We start from the raw sequence: 14750 nt of genomic DNA on the forward strand, positions 1-14750 counted from the left end.
TCATCTATAGATTTTCATTAATTATAAAGTTCTAATTAATCTGACATCAATTTTATTGATTTTATTACATCAAAGTTAAGTGTTGCTTTGAAATTAAGAAGTTGTCATTTAACTAAATATTAATTTACAAATTTCAGTTTCAAATGTGGTTATTGAAAATGTAATTGTTTAGCTTCTTCAAGTAAATCTCGCAATTTTTAAAACAAGGTTATTAAATTTTAACCGGTGTATTAAATTTTAATAACCTTGTTTTAAACAGAACATAAAATAAATTCAGATTGATACATTAAATAAATTCAATTGAAATAATTAATTGAAGACTGGCTAATTTATTTTATAAATTAAATGATCATTTTAAATCGAAACAAATAATTTTAAAGCAACAATTTTCTGAGGGAAATCAGAATTAGAAAATCGGATTTCTCTTTTTATGATTGGCTTTTGCTTGACAGCAAGAAGACCATCCTTTATGTTAGAGGAGATTTTTTAATTATTTCATAATTATTTAACATAATTTTTGTTATTTTTATTGTATCACTTAATAAATTTATAGTTTCTTCATTTTAATGTAGAATTATAGTGCAATTTTGAGCTTTGAATAGCATGACAGGCTCTGATTTTATATTAAATTTGCCACTATAAATAAGTCAAAAATAAAATTTGAGTGCATTTTATGATGATAAAAATTAATACTATAAAGCTATTTTAATCTAAAACGTAACAAACTGAGAAGAATAAGTATTTCTTTTAATTTAGGAAAAATGAATTATGTTAGTACATTGCCATTCGATAGCTAATTGGACCACTCCACAAATGTATCTTTAATCTAGTCGGCTAATCAAACGAACAGTTGGACTATTATCTGGCTACATAAGGGTAATTAATTAATTAAGATATTAAGTAATTTGGCTGGATGTGGGTGGTTAATTTTTATCTCTTATTAAATTTAATAATTAGAAATAAATAAATAGAATATTCTGGAAGTAAAGGTCAGCTCAGGGTGTATTCAAACCCACAATTTCTGCTTACTGTGCAGGTGCATTTCCAGTTGCACTACCCATACAGCCATCTGATTTTTAACTCCAGACCAATTAATTACTTTAGACATAAATTTACACCCATGACTTTTAGCCAACTTTTATCCCAGCATCACATATATGTACAGTATATATATAGTAACACATAACTTGTTGAACTTTACTAATCAAACATATAGCAATACATTTGGTATAGTTATTGCTGTTATAATTCTCTATAATATTTTCTACATTGCATAACAAAGAAAGATTCACATAAATGAATTGAAAGGTCGGCTGCTTCAACGAGATGAACAACTTACATTGAGAAGTTCAATTTACTTATATTTAGTATGCATTTAAGAATTTTGGATTACAAATGTTATATAGGAATGCCGAAATATGTTTTGCACATGGTGTGGCATCACATTTCAGAATTTTGATAATGTAATTGAAATATGTATTAAACATATGTTAAATAAAAAAGCTAAATTTGGAAGGAATTATTTGGTTCACATAATTTTATAAAATATCAACACATTAATACATAATGATAATTTATGTAATTAAATACAGTAGGTACAGTTTTCAATTATATACACTAAGGCAGCAGAGTCAGTTTGGTGGTTGAGGCAACCACCAAACTGACTCTGATGCAAAATGAATAATCAAAAATGTTCAAAGGGAGAAAAATAATAAGTGAAATACAGTAAGGTCTCATAAATTTTCATTTATAAATGGATCGTACAACACTTGCACCTGAGACAAAACTGATTTTTATCGTCCTGGAGTTTTGTCTTAGGCAAGTTACCGTTGAGCGTGTACCATAAGGCCTGTTAAATTTGTAACTAGTCAAAGACTTTAATAAGTGCATTATGTACAATAGAGTTTCACTTAACTGAAATTCTATGTTAATCGAGACAAATTCTTGGAAGAGTATTTTGTTAATGAAAACAAGAGAATGTATAGTACACTAGTGTCAGATCGGGTATTCCATATTTAGCCAAATACTAAACTTTTGTATTTACATTTAAATCAAATACTCAAAGCCGAATTATTTGGCTCAAAAAGCTCATTTTTGCTGTGATAACCCAGCAGCAAGAGACGGGACAGGATATGTCTGGATCAAAACACTCCCTGAAGTTGCTGAGAAGCTGCCCGGACTTGAATTACACTTCCTCGGAATGGCAAACCAGTGACTTTATCACCATGGTTGTCCAGCTATTGAATGACCTTATATCGTGATAGCTCTTTCATTAATTATTTAACTAAAGAGTGCAAGAAATTGCTTCCATTACTGTGGTAGAAAAACACAAGAAGAATTTAATTTAAATTTTTAAAATTATGTAATGAATATTTTGTGTTCTGAAAGTAGTAGATTTTAAGTTATCTGTGCTAATGACAGAAATAAAAAAGAATTTGAAATTAAAATGAAGCGTGAAAAATACTGATTTCTAATAAAGTGCTATGTCAAGTTTGGTAGTGTAATTTAAAAATGATTTCCACATTTTTTGTTATTTGTAAATGTTTGTTACGGAGCTATGTGACGAGAAAAATTATATTGTGAACTCAACCGTCAGTACCAAAATTTGTGCAACATTATTAAACATGTTATTTTTTAATACGGATCTAAGAGCACTAAGTTTTTGGCTCCATGGAGGACTTATCACACATTGTTGATGCTGTCGGAGTAATCACAAAGATGATGGGAAGATGTGGGTTTATTGTGATGACAGTATGCATTTTGGACAGGTTGTCTGTCCCTTTTCAGCCATATTTGTTACAATTTGTTGGGTTTACAGGAGTCTAGAAAGAATACAAGTAGTTTTTCATTACAAACATTTGGGCATATGATTAAAATAGTACAAAATTGCATTTTTTTTTTATACATAAAAGGTACATTCTATTTTGTTGCTAATGCGTGGATGACTTCATTTTCAAGATTTTTCACAGACCCCAGAAGTGGTCAAGTGGCTAAAACCACCTGTAGTCAGTTGCAAGTTTTCTCTTGTGTGATAGGTTGACTGAGTGGATCTTTTCGGATTGTCTTTGTGTGTCTAACTTCTAAATAGAGGCCAATTTTCTCATATAAAGCTTTTTTCAGAAAGCATCTCTTTTTGGCAGATCTTCCTTGTGTTGCATTGTCTTATTCGTCAACTGACCATTCTACAGTATATCTTAACGTGGAGTGCAAATGTAATCTTTGGCTTAATTTTATATTAACTAAAGAAAATATATTTACATGCATTTAGTTTAATTTTCACAAACATGTCATATTTTATAAAGAAGTCAATGATTTCTTCTTAAGTTTTCATAAAAAGAGCACTGTTTTTAGTATGAGATACTATAGTTTTTTTTAAAATAAGAATAGATTTGATGTTCTGTAGTTTGTGTGGATAAAGAAAAATAGGTCCATGTTTCTTACAAAATAGAACATAATGTATATGAAACGTATATTAGAAAAATATAATATAATCATCAAATACTATAATTAATGTTATATCTTGTACTGGAGCATGCTATGCTAACTATTATTTCATACTAGAGTCAATGTCTGAGATAGATAAGCAGTAGCATTTCAGTTATTTCTAATTAGTGCATCTATATGCATAACTAATTGGATATCCTTGACTGATATGTTGCCAAATATCTGTTACAATGTGCCATTAAGTTTTCATTTTTTTCAAAAGTTATGAATATCGGATAGATTTGTTTGTTATAATTTACTTTATATACACAATTTCATTTATAGATTATATCTGGTGATGCATTGATAATTCGTGGACATCCACGGGGAGGTCCTCCACCTGAGAAACAGGTCAACTTGTCTAACATCATTGCACCGAAATTGGCACGGAGGGCAGCTGTCAATGCTGAGAGGCAGCAAGATACAAAAGATGAGGTGAGTTTAACTTAGTCATATTTAACTTAGTTCTTTTCTCGTATTTGTTTTTTTATGTATTATGTGTATTTTGATAACAGCCTTACGCATGGGAAGCTAGAGAATTTTTGAGAAAGAAGTTGATCGGAAAAGAAGTCTGCTTTTTGCTTGATTACAAAGCTCCCAGTGGAAGCAGAGAATATGGAATTATCTATCTTGGGAAAGGCAAGATACTAGTTATTTTTTAAAATTAATAATATGGTATATCTATATATTGTAACTTTCTAATAACTGATCTAATATATAAACAGATACTACGGGAGAGAATATAAATGAAGCAGTCATAGCTGAAGGATTGGGTGAAGTACGTCAGACAGGAGCAAAACCAAATGAGTACGATACTTAAGTTTATTTGTTGCCAAAGCTATACATGACAAATTAAGCATTGTAATATCTTATTTCCTGTTTAGAGCATTACAAAAACTTCTCGAGCTTCAAGAGTCTGCTAAATCCGCCAAAAAGGGGAAGTGGGCACAAGATGATCAGGAACACATACGTGATGTCAAGTGGATTATTGAAAATCCTCGGAATTTCGTCGACTCTCTTCACCAGAAACCAGTGAAAGCCATCATCGAACATGTCAGAGATGGAAGTACTCTCCGGGCCGTTCTCTTGCCAGATTTTTATTACATAACCGTCATGCTATCAGGAATCAGGGTAAAAAAAAAATGATGTTTTTAATTATGTATTATTTATAGAAAAATAATTTTTAGATTTGGAGGCATTTTATAACCTTTTACTGAGTTTGTTTCTTCTTATATTAAATAAATTGTAAATTTTGTAGTGCCCAACCTTTAAACAAGGCAAGGATAATCAGTTGGTACCAGATCCCTATGCACTTGAAGCAAAATTTTTCACAGAGAGCCGTCTACTCCATCGAGACGTGGAAATAATTTTGGAAAGCGTGTCAAATCAAAATCTGCTTGGCACAGTTCTGCACCCGGTGAGTTAGAATTAAAATCGCAGAGTTTGCAAGTAATAAATTGGAAGCCAGCATTTTAGTATTTTTAATATTTTTGTTAAAGCAATCTTACTAAATAATTATTATAATGCCAAAACATATAGAATGGTAACATTACTGAGCTGCTGCTGAAGGAAGGAATGGCACGATGTGTAGATTGGAGCATAACATTTGTGTCCACAGGTGCGGAAAAGTTAAGAGCTGCTGAAAGGTATGGCTTTTGAATTAATGCATTAAGCGCAACTAATTCATTTTTATCTTTCTAGCTTTGTTGCTTGTTGCATTTTGTAATTGGTGACTGGATATGTTAACAATGTTTGTTTTAATACATTAACAACTATTGCAATTTAACAAAAAATAATTGTTATGTAAGAATAAACATGGTATTTTTATATGTAATGCATTTTTTGTTACCCTCGATACTGAGAAATTCATTAGTCACCCAAATGATGCAAGCTTAAGCTAGTTGTGTCAAATAATAGTAATATGAAGATTTACTACTTTTTGTATTATTTTACATTGAATGAATAGTGTAGATACATAAATACAGGGTTTTCTAAAATGAATGCTACCATTTTAAATTACTGTAATTATGTTAGTTATTATCTGAGAAGTATGAGGTATACACAAATTGATAGAGTAACAGTCAGAGTTACCTGTTCCATCTATATTCAAATGTCTTGTTATCTGTTATCCAGGGCTGTGGAGTCGCGTAAAAATCTACCGACTCCGACTTTTCCTTACCATCCGACTCTGACTTCGACTCCGGCTAAAACACCAAAACTCCACGACTCCAACTCCACAGCCCTGCTGTTATCTCTAAGAAGTGCCATAAACGGAAATGCAATTTTGTCACATAGAAGGCATTTTGCATTCTACAGTTTTCAATGTCAGAATTGCTCATCATCATGCAACACAAGTAATCTGCGGGTTCTGTAGAATTGTGGCTACGAATGGGAGGAGTGACAATGGATGTGCCATAATGAGCATAGGAAGAATTTGAATGTGTGTTGTAAATGTGTTGTATGATACAAGATGCACATGTTGAGAAATTGTAATGGGCAAATGTGAAACATTGATGGTTTTTCAGTGTTTTAATGTATGTTACAATGTTCTCAGATAATAATCAACAAAATTACAGTAATTTAAAACATTGGCATTCTTTTTGGAAGACTCTGTATGATTATATTATGCTTTTAATATCAAATTTATAATAATTTAAATGTTGATAGATTTTTATAATTTGATCACAAAATATTTGATGCTGTAGCATTTATAAAGTCGAGTGTATATGACAAAAATTTACATACAAGATGGCCCAAAAGTCAATTAATCAATTAATTAAGGTAACCAATTTGGAACGGCTGCATTTAATTTGTGATTCAGCCTGTTTCAATACATCTAATGAAATGACAGAATCACAATAAAAATAACAAATTGGTCCAAATTGTTCCTAACTTTCTAAAAATAATCTCAAAATATATTTTGAGTTTTCTCATATTTTCAAATATTGCTTACGTATGGCTAGAACTAGGACTCTGATGATTCATCAGAGCCCTAGTTCTAGCCATACGTAAGCAATATGTGAAAATATGTAGATGATTCATCTGTTTATCCTATGAATTATTGTTTGCAGCTTAGTTACAAAAATAATATTTAATTTTTTCTTTAGCAAGTTTCCAGTTTAGTGAAAATATTCTTAAACCTCTTATGATGTAAGACAAATTTTTAAATGATGCACGAAAATCTAAGCCCTATTCGAGTATTAATTAATTATAGGAAATTGCATTTGGATATTCTGTTTGTTTTTTGCTAATGAACAAATGTTTCTACTAGTGCAAAAGAAATTAAAGATTACAAATTCTAAAGAACTTAAACTAATATTATTTCTCTGTCATCTGGGATTTAATACCATTGCCAATGTTTAACTAGAATGCCAGAGGAAACTACAAAAGTCACCATTTAAAAGCATTATTTTAAATACCTCAAATCATTGTATTTTTCATTTTTTTTCTCCAGTTTGCAAGTCATTTTAGATATAATTTCAAAATATTTGAAAATCGTCAATAAGACAATGCAATAATAAAATTCAAAATATTTAATTTTAGATATAACTTATACAGGAAAAGAATAGAAAAGTAAATCTTTGTCGTTCGATTAAACTGCAGAGTTAATTGTCATAGGTTACTACTGTAAAGCAACTAGCATGAGAGAGAAGGATCATGTGGCACTATGTCACTAAATGACTTTTCGGGAAGGGATTGAATGAACTCAAATCAAGTGAAAGTGGGCTTATGCCAAGATATAAATCTGAATGGCAGTTGGGTGTATTACTGCTCAAATCACTTGATTTTCAGATACATTTAAATAAGGGCAATCAAGTGGAAAGTTTACTTGCAAGGAGTGGATCTGACAAAGCCAAGAGTCACAGTAAATAAATTGGCTGTGACTCTTGGCTTTGTCAGATCCATTTTGCATTTTAATTGTTATTTCTCAAAATTTTAAGTTCTTTTGTAATGCAATAGGAATGGACACATTCTTAAGTCTACTTCTTGTAAGTCAATTTTTTGTTTGATCACATAGTATGCATATTTGTATAGATCTATCCATAAACTAGTGGCTTCAGACTTCCATACAATTTGCTATTTCATACATAATGCTTTTGATACTTCAAAATCTCTTATCATGAGCCAAGTTTCGACTTCTGTTTGTTTTCTGCTAATGGACATAAGTTTCGAGCCACCTTACAATGACACTTGCCGGTTTTGGTTTCCATAATATCAAAGTTAATTCACATCAATTTGTCCATAGTTTTCTCAACAGATAGACTAAACTATATCAATTCACCAAACCATTTATTGTCTGTTTCTGTTTAATGTTTTATGATTTGTGACACATTCTCCTCAAAAGCAAGACTTTTCTACTTTAAGAGATTCTATAATTTTCCTTTTTAGCTCTGGAAATGGAATTCCCATTACAACATGTAACTTTTTTCTTTGGCTTTCAGACATTCTACTTCATACAACTTTTTAGGACTGATTTTATTTCTACTTCATACAACTTTGGAACTGCCAGTTTATTTTTCTCACAAGGAACAGTGACAAAATAACTTTTAAATATTTTATGTTTAAAATAAAAATTTACGCAAAATTAAACCTGTTTGATCACCATGTTTGTAAAAGTGGTTTGAAGTAGGTGCATGATATTTTATTTCACTTCTATCTAAAGCAGTTTGTTAATATCAAAATTAATATGTAGATTGTGTCCATAAAATATATCTTATGCTTTATTCTCTACTTGCAGAATAGCTAAAGAGAAGAGGCTACGGTTGTGGAAAGATTACACGCCAAGCGGACCTACCGTGAGTGGCCCTCGCGAATATCATGGAAAAGTCATGGAGGTTAACAATGCGGATGCTCTCGTCATCAAACTTGCTGATGGAACGCTGAAGAAAATCTTTCTGGCAAGCATCCGACCGCCAAGGTGTGTCTGCAGACTTCAAAATTCTTTATTAATTATGCAATTTTAATTATTAATCTGCCCCGGATCATCAATTTTGTCACAAAAGAAAGACCTCTTAGTGTCTGTAGGATATTGAGAAGCCTTATTTGCTTGCTTCGTAGATTTGGCTGGGTTTGCAAAAAGGGACAAATGGACAATGAGCAATGAGGCCTAACATATTTATATTAATTAAACCATTTTATAGAAATTTGAGGTTATGAACCAGACTGGAACTTGGATTTTTAGAATGGACTTTTTCTGTTTTGGCCATCTGGCTATCATTATTTTCTGTTTATATTTAAAAGTGGTGAAGTTATTTTACACAATTTTATAAAATATGTTCTTAGTATTGCTCCAATTTTTGCACATTAAGAACATAAAGCATATCCTTACTTTTAACCTTAAATAAACTTCTCTATAACTGAAGATAGGTTAGAAATTTAATGAAACATTATATAAATAAAATTTTACTAAGTATCTGGCTGTTTTTCAGATTGTCCGAGGACAAATCCGAAAATAAAGGCCGGTCATTCCGTCCATTGTATGATATTCCCTACATGTACGAAGCAAGAGAATTCTTGAGGAAGAAACTTGTCGGGAAAAAAGTCAACGTCACTGTGGACTACATCCAGCCAGCTTCCAATGCATTTCCCGAGAAGGTCTGCTGCACCGTCACCATCGGAGGAGCGTAAGTTTTATTAAAGTACCTAATCTATATATATAAAAATGAATGTGTGTGTGTGTGTGTCTGTCCTTCATGCATTACCACACCGTTTATCCGATTGCCGTGAAACTTTGGGAAGTTGTTTAATATACTCTGGCGAAGGTTTGTGGCATAGTATGATTGCCATAAAACTTTGGAAAGTTTTTTTAATTTTTTAATACACTCCCGCGAAGTACAATTATCCTACGATAGATGGCACGCGTTTACACGAGCATTCGCGCACAGTGTGTTCGATCGATTTCAAATTGTGAAGACCATTTCCCCCCTTCAAAAAATATCTCTATATATGCATTTGTGAACTGTTATTTACGATATTTATAATAATTTTTGTTTAATCACTTTATTTCAACTTTTTTTTGCTAATTATGTATTCGCTCGAGCTTCGTTAAAACCTTAACTGTACCCCGAACAACAACCGAAGTTGTAGGAAGAAATTCGCGTATTTTACCGATCTAGGTATCCCCCCTTTTCCAAATTTTAATATCGACTCAAAATAATTTAAAAAGACAAATTACAATAAAACGGTTTATTATCCAACTATCAGAAATTTCACAACATGCCAAGGAAGAGAGGAAGGAGCAATTAAATAATTAAAATTATAAAGGATTAAAAAATATATATATAAATGGGGAATATCGCACTTCTGACAATCGCTGCAAGTGTGTGGGCTAAATTTGGAGAATCCGTGCTTCTCGCATGGACAACTGTATGTGGCCGGCTCACGCGTCGAAAAACCTTCCGATTTATTCGTGTACGCACCAGACGGAAAAACAAAAAATATCGTGTATCCACAAACACTCCAATAAATAAATAGAATTGAAACGACACTTTGAAATGTTTTCCCGATGAAAATGAATAATAATAATAAGTTTCAATAAAAATAATAAAATGTAAATTGAATTTTATCATAACGAGTTTGCTTGAATTTCCTTTCTTCTGAGATCGCAGCAATGAGCGACGGGTAAGCTAGTTTCATTTATAATCTTTTTTGTTGTTTGAAAATTCTGAAGGATATATGGCAAGTCCTCATTTAACATCATTAATATGTTCTTGGAAACTGACTTATAATGAAACCAATTTTACTATAGGCCAAACTATATAAACAAGATTTAATTTGGTTAACATTATTTTAATTGGATCATGTTTGCAACCCCATCAGTTATTTTTCACCTCACTGAATCAGTTTTACTGTTTATAAAAACAATACATATTCTCCCAATTATCCAGGCTAATTGCCAGTAATATGCAAGTCAGTTTTATTGAAAGCTAATTAAATTTTTTTGTATTTATTTTTTTATTTTGTATTAAATTTAACATAATAGTTTATATATTACAAATAAAATAAGTTTTGAGAAATATAATTAATTAATATGACTATTTGGGCATTGATTTTAGCCTTTCAGTTATAAAGATCTATTCAATTCGGGGATCAAATTGATCGAAAATATGGAAACTCGGTTGTTTTATGCTGGAACTTTGCATTAAAGGTTCATTTTAGTTGAACATAGCATCAATTTTATGTTTATACATTGATTTTGCTCACGAATTTTACTTACATTAAACAAAACTGTTTCTTTAATAATGTCAAAGTAATAAAATTCAAGATTGGAGAATTTCAAATAATTCAAAAGTTATTTTTTTTAACCATTGAAGCAATGTTGCCGAAGCTTTGGTCAGCAAAGGACTGGCTACTGTGGTCAGGTATCGTCAGGATGACGATCAGAGATCAGCTCACTATGATGAGCTTCTGGCGGCAGAAGGAAAAGCTCAGAAGTCGGGAAAAGGTCTTCACAGCAAAAAGGAACAGCCAGTTCATCGTGTAGTTGACTTATGTGGGGTAAGAAAAGCTTTATCCTCTTTTAACTATATTTTATTTAGGTATTTAGAACACTTATTTAATTAAACAATGTCCTTTTTTAGGATTTATCAAAATCTAAACAGTTCTTCCCATTTCTTCAACGTGCTGGCCGTATGGATGCTGTTGTGGAATTTGTCACGAGTGGTTCCAGATTACGGTTATACATACCCAGAGAGAATTGCATTCTTATATTTTTATTAGCTGGTAAGAATCTTGCATTGTTAATAATGTAAACACGACATAAAATTGTTTACAAATATAGAATTTGATGCTCAAGTTGACAAATTCTTTTAAGAATTTTCAAGTATGTTGTTATAATTTTACTTTTAGGCATTAATTGTCCGAAAGCTACTAGACCAGGACCGGGTGGAACTGTAATAGAAGGTGAACCATGGGGTGAAGAAGCTTTACAATTCACAAAAGAATTATGCCTACAACGAGAAGTAAGTTTTAGAAATATTATTTAAGTTCAAAATGAGAAGTTTGTTGATAAAAAGTGAATCAAACTCGTAAATTTATGGTAATTTAAGAGCAATGTTAATAATGACATAAATTTTTTAGGTATCTGTCGAAGTTGAATCAATGGACAAAGCTGGCAACTTCATAGGTTGGCTGTGGATAGAGAATACAAATCTGTCAGTGGCATTGGTTCAGGAAGGTTTTGCCAGTGTTCATTTTACAGCTGAGCACAGTCCTCATGCTCGCACTTTACAAATTGCAGAAAATAATGCCAAGAAGAGCAAAGATAAGGTATTTTTCTTAAATGTGATAAGTTATGAGAACATTTAATTTTGTTACCAAAAAATAACAGATTAAATATATTTTGTCACACAGAAATTATATTTTATATCATTATTATTATAATGTTTGCTTTACGTAATGTTAGGATTATAGTTTGAGTTGTTAAATACAGTTGAGTCCGCATAAGTCAACACTCCAAGGGAAAGTGAAAATGTGTCGAGTTATCCAATATGACAACTAAAGTGAAGTTGCAAAAAACCACAATACTACAATTAGGAAAATACAGTAGTGCAGCGTACCTCTCTGACCATCCATCACTGACACTAAAGTTGGTTTCTACTCCAAGTACCCTAGCAATTTCCATTGCCTTTTGTTTCAGTATCAGTCCCGAAACAGGAAGATTCGATGAACGAATTTGCTTTAGCCAACATACGAGAGCGTCTTTGACATCTTTGTATGGCGACTTTCTCTAGTGTTTTCGAGACAGCCACAATGAAAATCCAAGAAAAAATTTCTTAATTTCCTGTTTTTTCTTCAGGATTCCCACCAATGTTGTTTTTGGAAGATTTTTTTTGTTTTGCAAATTCAGCTTGCGAAGTTTTCTTACATTCAAATTCAAACACAAGTTCGTATTTTTCCTTCAGCATAAGCATTGTTAGCTTTTGGACACTCATTTCTAACAGAAATGTGAAACATGTACTACAAATAATGCTTGACATGAGAAAATGCAAAATTGGATTTTGCTGTTGATATATTTTCTTTTTGTTTATCTGTTATTATTTTATATATAAAAATACACAAAATGTTAAGGCATTTTTATTAATATGTATTTATTAATAAATAAGTCAACTTTCCTCCTGAAAAAAATGAGTTCACACTGCACTGTGTGGTGTGAACTCATTTTTTTCCAGGAAGGGAGTCAACTTATCAGATGTCTAAATGAGTGTAGGACAGAAATGTATGTTGATTTATCCAGTGGCGACGCGTTAAATGGTGTCGAGTAAACCAGAGTTTTTTAACATTAATGCCTATGTAAGTTGGCTGGAACCACAGAAAACTAACTACTTAACCGACAGTGTCGAGTAATACCTATGATGACTTATGCAGACTCGACTGTATTTGTTTATATAAAAAAAATTTTTATGCTCCATTTTATGGGCATGAGACTGCCTTTATTCATATTTGTTGTAGATTTGGTCAGACCCACAATACAACTATATAAATTAATATTTAATATATGACAAAATTGATCAAAATTCAATACTTAATAAAATTAGGGTAAATGTGGTTTAAAAAATACACATTGTGTCTAAAGGAATAGAAAAGTTTTTTACTTATATATATATATATATATATATATATATATATGTGTAACAAAACATTGATACTGTTACTGGAAAAAGTCTATTACACAAGTTTGTCATTGACAATTCATTACTTCTTGCTCAATATTATTTTTAACGTGGTCAATTGCCTTGAAAGCATTTTGTTTCATGAATGATGTAGTTTCTAGGAAGCCTCATAAAAGCTTGAGAGCTTTTGTGGATTCCTTACATGTAGTTGGAACAGAATATTTGTTCTTGACGAGATTTATTTCTTGGTCTTTGTAGCTTGTTTCTTAGAATTTGGCAATGATGTTGTCTTCAGGTTCTTTGATATTGAGAATGGATTCTGATGGAAATTTCAATTTATTCAAAATGTTGACAAATTGTTAATTGAATTTTGCTTTAATGAAGCTATTTGCAATGGTGCTTTGTGAACTTTCTTCCACACATTGTTAATTATTCTCATTGCATCTGGCAGGTTTACTCCAAACTTATGTGATCCATCTTCAATAACACACAACATCTTTCATATGATAAGTTTTCTGTATAGTAATTTAAAGTTTTTAATGATTTGTGAGATTCTGAAAGGATATTGATATTTTAATAAGATTTTTAAAAGATTTAAATAATAATTTGATAATTTTTGTTATATTTTAAAAAATCGAGGAGAACAAGGAACATATGTTTCATTTTTGAAACTTAGTTCCTGAGAGAGATCTATGACTAAATAGTTGACTAACCAAAAGAATCATCTTGACATCCTATCAGATGGTCCGAATTTTTAATCTCCATTGGAGGAGAATTTTAGTATAAATAGATTATTTGTTCTAAACTCAAAGTGCATATTATGAGGAACACCATATGTAATAGGTGCATGTTAATATGTGTGATAATTTATTTATTTGTGCTCCCATATGTTTCCCTATTATCGAATGGATATAGTTGAAAGAATATACTATGTATCCTATAAAGGTATTTTGATATACAGGTAACCCCCGTATAACATGGCACTTCTATAGCATGGATTCACTCTAACACGGTTCAAGAATTGCTACCATCCTCCATATAACACGGTACTTTTATAGCACGGATTCACTCTGACACGGTTCAAGAAATGGGTAAAACCCTCGTACAACATGAAATGTAATAAATTTTTACATACTTAACCTCTTTTGAGCCTATTGAGCCGCTAATTAAGCATAAAAAATACTTAAAACTGAAAAAAAACGAAAGAAATGTGTTAATTTTGGTTAAAAAGCTTCATCATTTAGTTTCCTTTGTCTCGCCTTTATGTGAAATTTAACACCAATGAGTTATTGTTTACACATCTGGATGACCTTGAACACAGCTGGAGTCGGATTTCCCGGGACATTCTCATAGACATCGCGGGAGGACAAGGGTTTAAAGTAGGGTGACTTCAATCTGGTGGTATATTTTTAAATATTTTTAAAAAATTATAATTTTTATTGCGATTTCCGACCCCCCCTAATTAATTAAACATATATATAATAAAATCTATTAATTAAAAAAATTAAAAAACTATCGGAGGTCATTTTTGACATCAGAAAGCAGCTTTAAATAACTTTACCGAAGGAAAATCGGTGCGCTACAACTTTAGAATGATAAATTAATTTTGATAAAAAACTCCCATTAAAAAAACATTAAGCCTTAATCGAGCCTTAT

General features: G+C 31.3%; 1 protein-coding gene across 2 annotated transcripts in view; it reads left to right on the top strand.

Annotated features, from left to right (window-relative positions):
• LOC111627852 (staphylococcal nuclease domain-containing protein 1-like) overlaps positions 1-14750 on the top strand; it is a 31324-nt gene that overhangs the window by 6729 nt on the left and 9845 nt on the right. For both annotated transcript variants that reach the window (XM_023371512.1, XM_023371513.1), the window contains exons 2-13: positions 3769-3918; positions 3999-4122; positions 4209-4290; positions 4368-4614; positions 4742-4900; positions 5023-5129; positions 8222-8401; positions 8913-9107; positions 10797-10980; positions 11064-11205; positions 11332-11444; positions 11563-11751. In XM_023371512.1, the coding sequence (XP_023227280.1) occupies positions 3769-3918; positions 3999-4122; positions 4209-4290; positions 4368-4614; positions 4742-4900; positions 5023-5129; positions 8222-8401; positions 8913-9107; positions 10797-10980; positions 11064-11205; positions 11332-11444; positions 11563-11751 (1872 nt within the window). The remainder of the gene's footprint in view (positions 1-3768; positions 3919-3998; positions 4123-4208; positions 4291-4367; positions 4615-4741; positions 4901-5022; positions 5130-8221; positions 8402-8912; positions 9108-10796; positions 10981-11063; positions 11206-11331; positions 11445-11562; positions 11752-14750) is intronic.

This window comes from Centruroides sculpturatus, unplaced genomic scaffold (genome assembly GCF_000671375.1).
Source record: "Centruroides sculpturatus isolate CEXI.00-Female unplaced genomic scaffold, Cexi_2.0 scaffold475, whole genome shotgun sequence".
Classification (NCBI taxonomy): domain Eukaryota; kingdom Metazoa; phylum Arthropoda; class Arachnida; order Scorpiones; family Buthidae; genus Centruroides; species Centruroides sculpturatus.